The sequence below is a fragment of the Sinocyclocheilus anshuiensis genome, unplaced genomic scaffold (genome assembly GCF_001515605.1).
Source record: "Sinocyclocheilus anshuiensis isolate Anshui unplaced genomic scaffold, SAMN03320099.WGS_v1.1 scaffold205, whole genome shotgun sequence".
NCBI lineage: Eukaryota > Metazoa > Chordata > Actinopteri > Cypriniformes > Cyprinidae > Sinocyclocheilus > Sinocyclocheilus anshuiensis.
In genome coordinates, this window is record NW_015536497.1 from 1,501,451 (window position 1) to 1,507,183 (window position 5,733).

At 38.1% G+C, this 5,733-nt stretch overlaps 1 protein-coding gene across 1 annotated transcript in view; it reads left to right on the forward strand.

Annotated features, from left to right (window-relative positions):
- Positions 1-737, forward strand: part of LOC107688586 (amine oxidase [flavin-containing] A-like) — a 46,780-nt gene extending 46,043 nt beyond the window's left edge. The window contains exon 12 of the mRNA XM_016486299.1: positions 296-737. Coding sequence (XP_016341785.1) covers positions 296-587 — 292 coding nt within the window. The 3' untranslated portion in view covers positions 588-737. The remainder of the gene's footprint in view (positions 1-295) is intronic.
- Positions 738-5,733: the final 4,996 nt, after the last annotated feature.

Below are 5,733 nucleotides of genomic sequence, written 5' to 3' on the forward strand. Positions count from 1 at the left end.
AATAAAGTTGATCTAAGACCTTTATGTTCAATGACAAGCCTAACGACTCATGACTGCTATTAGCACAAACTTAGATCTAGTTAACTAATATAGCCATTATTCATTTTGACAAGCATCAACCGTGAATGCAAAGTCTTTATATTACCAGTCACCTTGACATTTTCCACATCCTGGGTCTTGATACTCAGTCATAGTGGTTTCAAAGGATGCAGGAAGTAGTAAGACTTGATTAAAGGCTTTAAACATGATTAATGCTTAATTGTCTTGCCTCTTAATTGTCCATCTCTTTTGTCAGGATTCATTGGGCCGGCACAGAGACGGCTACCCAATGGTGTGGATACATTAATGGAGCCATTCAGGCTGGTCAGCGGGCAGCTATGGAGGTCCTGGCTCAGATGTGTCCTTCTTCTCTGTCCCAGGAGGAACTGGTTGCAGTGCGAGCTTCCCTGAAACACAGTGACCCAAGAAAGGATTCAAAGTGTACATCGTCTAAGTGTTACTACCTCTTTGGCGTGGTAATGACAGCGGCTGCTCTAGTGACCGCCTACCTGTTGGCCAAACCAGAACTGGGATTTGAATGGTTTTAAAAGGATTATTGGCAGCACTTAGCCATTGTGCCTTAAAATGCACAAACTAAAATAACAGTAATTTACAGATTCATGTCAACTTGACCCATTTTACTTACGTAACACGTATTTACTTACAACGCATTTCTGAATGAAACAGCATTTTCAAAGGAAAAGTGGGATTTGATTGAATAATGAAAAATTGCATACCAGAATAGAGTCAGATGGTTGGTGGGAAGGTGTTGAGAAATAAGAGGGCTTGGAGATGTCAGCCAAAGAGGAAAGAAGCATTTCAGATGCACAGCAAGTTTGAGCTGAAAGTTTGCGCAGATTTTTTTTTTTTCTTTAAATCGTGCATGCAAAGGAAATGTGAATATAAAATCGTTAATCGGTCATTAAGTTTAATTATCAGTATTCTAAAATCAAACATCATTACAGTATAATCACTCGTTGTATCTTGTACTTAATAATGAAGCTGACTTGTGACATTTCCATATTTGATTTTCTAATTTGCTTTTGGTGCCACATATAATTGTAAATATGTGTTATGTGAAGGGAATATGAAACATCAAAGCACAGAAGTGAAGCAAACACACAGTGAGCCAAGCGAAGTTTTTTGTCAAAGCAAAAGTGCCTCTCTTCCTTTCAACTCCATGAGAATCTCTAATCTGGAACCAACATTATTGAACGTGTTAACATATAATATACAATATCCCAGAAACAGTATCATTATACAATATCAACAGTAATAAGTCTTGACACCAATATTCACTCTGTATACACACCTATTATATTACATATGTTATTACATTAGGTGGTACTGCATGCTCTTTACAGACTTGCTTATTGTTAATTGTTAGGTTTATTCATGTTCACCTGCTTTTGTTAACTTTGTCCGTGCAAATTATAAGCAGCTGCTAATATTACATTTATGCTGTCGCATTTGTGAAAATATGTTTGGAAATGCACTACATTAGCCAGTGAATACATTTATAGTCCGTTATTAAGGGAATAGTTCACCCAAAAATGAAAATTCTTTCATTAATTACTCATCCTCATGTCTTTCCAAACCCGTAAGACCTTCATTCATCTTCGGAACACAAATTAAGATATTTTTGATGAAATCTGAGAGCTTTCTGACCCTGTATAGACAGCAATGCAACTAAAACGTTTTATGGCCCAGAAAGGTAGTAAGGACATCGTTAAAATAGTCCATGTGACATCAGTGGTTCAACCTTAATTTTATGGAGCTACGAGAAAACTTTTTGTGCGCAAAGAAAACAAAAATATTTACTTCCGTGTCAGTCTTTGACGTGCATTCACGACAGTACCATGATGCATGTGTGTGGTGCTGTTGACGTAGGAGCTAAAACCGGATGTGCTGCACCTTGTTTGCAAGCAGAGGAATGCACACGCATGGGTCGTGGTACTCTCGTGAACACAACATGGAAGTGAAGACATTTTTGAATAAATTGAACATTGTTGAATAAATTGAATTTTGTTTCTTTGCGCAAAAAAAATATATTCTCATAGCTTCATAACATTACGGTTGAATGACTAATGTCACATGGACTATTTTAATGATGTCCTTCCCTTACTACATTTCTGGGCCTTGAACTTGGTAGTTGTGTTGCTGTCTATGCAGGATCAGAAAGCTCTCGGATTTCATCAAAAATATTGTAATTTGTGTTACAAAGATGAATGAAGATCTTACAGGTTTGGAACTAACCCTTTAATGTTATTTTTATAATTTTTTTGTGATATTTGTAATTAATGTTAAACAATAGAGCACAAATAATCCATATTCATTTATATGTAACATCGGCACAATAAAGCACTTAATCCATATTGTGTTTTTATTTATTTTTCTAAAAAAAACATTGTGCATCGATAAAATCTCACGGTGTCATTTTTTCTTATATTTGTATCAATGGTATGTTTAAAATCAATAAATCATAATCTTGATGCCTTTTGTCTCATCTTCATTATCTTTAACAAAATCGAAAAACTGTTGACAAAGATTTTCGTAAGTAATTTTGTTGACTAAATGAACACTGCTCAGAATAAATCTTAAAGAGCAGGTCATATGGTATTTTAAAGTGTCCTAATATTGTGTTGGAGTCCCCTATAACAGGTTTAAATGCATCTAAGGTCAGAAAACATTGTAATTTTCTCAGAATATACATTTAATATTAGAGTAATTTGCCAATGATTTCTAAACGGTTCGTTCCAAGCAAGTTCGGAGCAAACCCCTCCCTTCCATAAGCCTACTCTGCTCTGATTGGTCAGCTGGCCAAGCCTGCTGTGATTGGCACAGAGAGGAGTGCTTGAGCAAGTTAGCGAGCGCTACCATTGACAAAGCACCTTTGCATAAAACAATAATATAGTGCTCCAATCTATTCTTATAATAATGACATAAAATACAAAAAACACTTATGCAAGCGAATCGTGCCCACAGCTTTTTTAAACTTTTACAAGTTTAGCTGCTAAACTGTGAACACTTAAAACAATAATGGTGGATACGTTAGCCGAGTGCTAACATGACTAACTGATGAAACAATACAGTTTGTAAACCTAAATATGTCAGACTCTGTTCGTATTTCGCAGGCAGGCGGGGATTATGCAAATGTGTTACCCAGTGACGTATAAAGATTCGAAAATATGACGACTCGTTAAGGCTATTCAGAATCGACTCTCTCTTTTGAGAGACAATATCTTTATTTAGCATGCACTTTTTTGATTAACAACTTTGCAGATTGTTTTCATTTAAGGATAGCTACGTTATAAACTGCAAAAGAGATATTTTTCAAAAAAACTCAAATGACCTGCTCTTTAAAAACCACAATCATTTAGAGCTATCAACATCGCCCATTTTACTTCTGCAATGTGACATTTTTTCTGTGTGAAATGAGATATTCATTTAACAACACCCCGAAACTCAAAAAATGTCTCCGGCCCAAAAATGAAACTGGGCCTGAATTGAGACAGTTTCATTCACAGTGCTTCATGGGAGACGGCAGAGCTTTTATTACGATTCTCTGATTGGTGGAGATGTTTGCAGAATCATGGGTGATGCAGTTTTTCATCAAGAATTCCACTGTTAAAGACAATTAAAAAGGTTGAAATAATGTGGTCTGACGACTTCAACAAAAACATTTACCATCAATTAACAACCTCATAGCTCACAGTAGGCCTGTCTTTAACGATTTAGAGGTTATTGTTAAAAATCAATTCCCCTATGGAGAAAATAAATGAATGGGATTTTCACTTCCAGAACCTGACTGTTGTGCTATATAGAGCCAGATGGTTCAAAGAAAAGAAATGTTCAAGATGAGCAGCAACTTGGTGTTAAGTAAAACTGTTGACTTTAAGCACAAATCTTTTAAAATCAACTTAAACCGGAACATCATTATAATCAGCCACATTATCTTAAAACAAAACTTGAAATGTGAAATTTCCATATTTGATCTACTAAGCTGCTTTCGGTGCCCCGCCATATGGTTACGATGTTCCTATGTGAAGGGAATATGAAACATCAAAGCACAGAACTGAAGCAAACACACCGTGAGCTATAAAAGTTATTGTCATGCACAGTAAGTGCTGTCTCTGTCAACCCCATGGGAATGTCAATTGGTTTCAGTGCTTTAGTAGAATAAAGCACACTAGACACGCAACAAGTTTGTCAATGCCTCTTTAAACGTGTGTAATTGCTTGTTGCACACAGACGGAAAGAAAGAAAGGAAAGTGAGGGGTTTAAATATAGACAATGCCAGATCTGGAATACACTTCAAGCAGATCTTGCCACTGCGACTTTGAAATAAACTCATCCATACTTTGCAGCAGATCAAACACTCATGGACACACGTGTGGCCGCCCACACATGAACAGCAGACACATCTCGAGGAGTCCCTGTGAAAGTGATTTAATCACTAGTGCTTGATTACACAGTCACAGATGATAGAAAAAGCTCAAGCTCAGATGCTCTCCAAGGAGCAATTTAACTCCTCCGGCGGCACCTCACCGAGCATTATTTGTCTTCATTATCGCCGCCTCGCAGGGGATCAACTCTTCATTTTCCCTGCTTGCACGCCCACCCCATCAAGATCAATCCCTGGCCTGACCGACATGTTTTTGTAAGCGTCCAATTTATGGGCTCCAGTGGTGGCGAGATGACACAGCCGGCACTTCCTCCACTCGCTCTGGCCAGAAGCCACGGGAAAGATGAGTCTCTTGTGATTGTGAATCTGATTTTCCATTCCATTTGCTAGATTACCTCTATCTCCGGCCGGATAGCCACAAGTCTTCATTTAGAGCCACTCCGCCGTGTAGATTGGCTATTATTTTGGACGTCCCACAAGCAGCTGCGTACGTCTCAAAGGATCCACCGCCTAAATATTGCATAATGTAACAACTTGTCCCAGGCTTTGGCAGATCGCCTGCGTTGGTTTGCGGTTTGAAGATGTCTGATCCAAAGCAATGCACCAACTTCAGATTAGGTGTATCCTTGCCAAGACGGAAGGCGGCCCCTGAGGAGAAACGCGGGGTCATTTGGGCTCTTCTTTTGGGATATGATGTGTTGCACCACATGGCGGTTTGTAATATTCATAATGACAGACTCATGAATGTCTGGGGGGGGTTGAACTCAAGCATGCACACAAGAGCCATCACAGACACTTTCTGACATGCGGTGAAAAGAATTTGTCAATCACCTACAGTGCTGTATGATGATTTTGTTGTATTATTGTCCATTCGATGTAATGAAAAATTCATTTAAAATATGTATTTTCAATCTGTAAATTGCTTTTCCATCAAAAAGATTTGGTAGTTTGAATGTAAATATTTTAAATGAATATTTCATTATATTGCATAAAATAGCCACATTCCATAACGTCCAGTCTTTTTACAAAGTTCAAAGCACTCAAGACTCTTCAAATAACTTCATATTTCATTATGATGCAAAAGACCCATAGAAAAGACAGCTCACAAAGCTGGTTCTCAAAAGAGAGCCTATATGTGTATTTCTTTCTTGACTAACCTTGCAAACCCTCTTCCACTGACAGGGGGCCGATGGCCGATCTGGAACCACTCCATGCATTTCAACTGCAGAAAAACAGCAGCAGCACCTAAAACCTGATGGTCTTGCAGCAGGAATCCTAAAAGTGGGGAC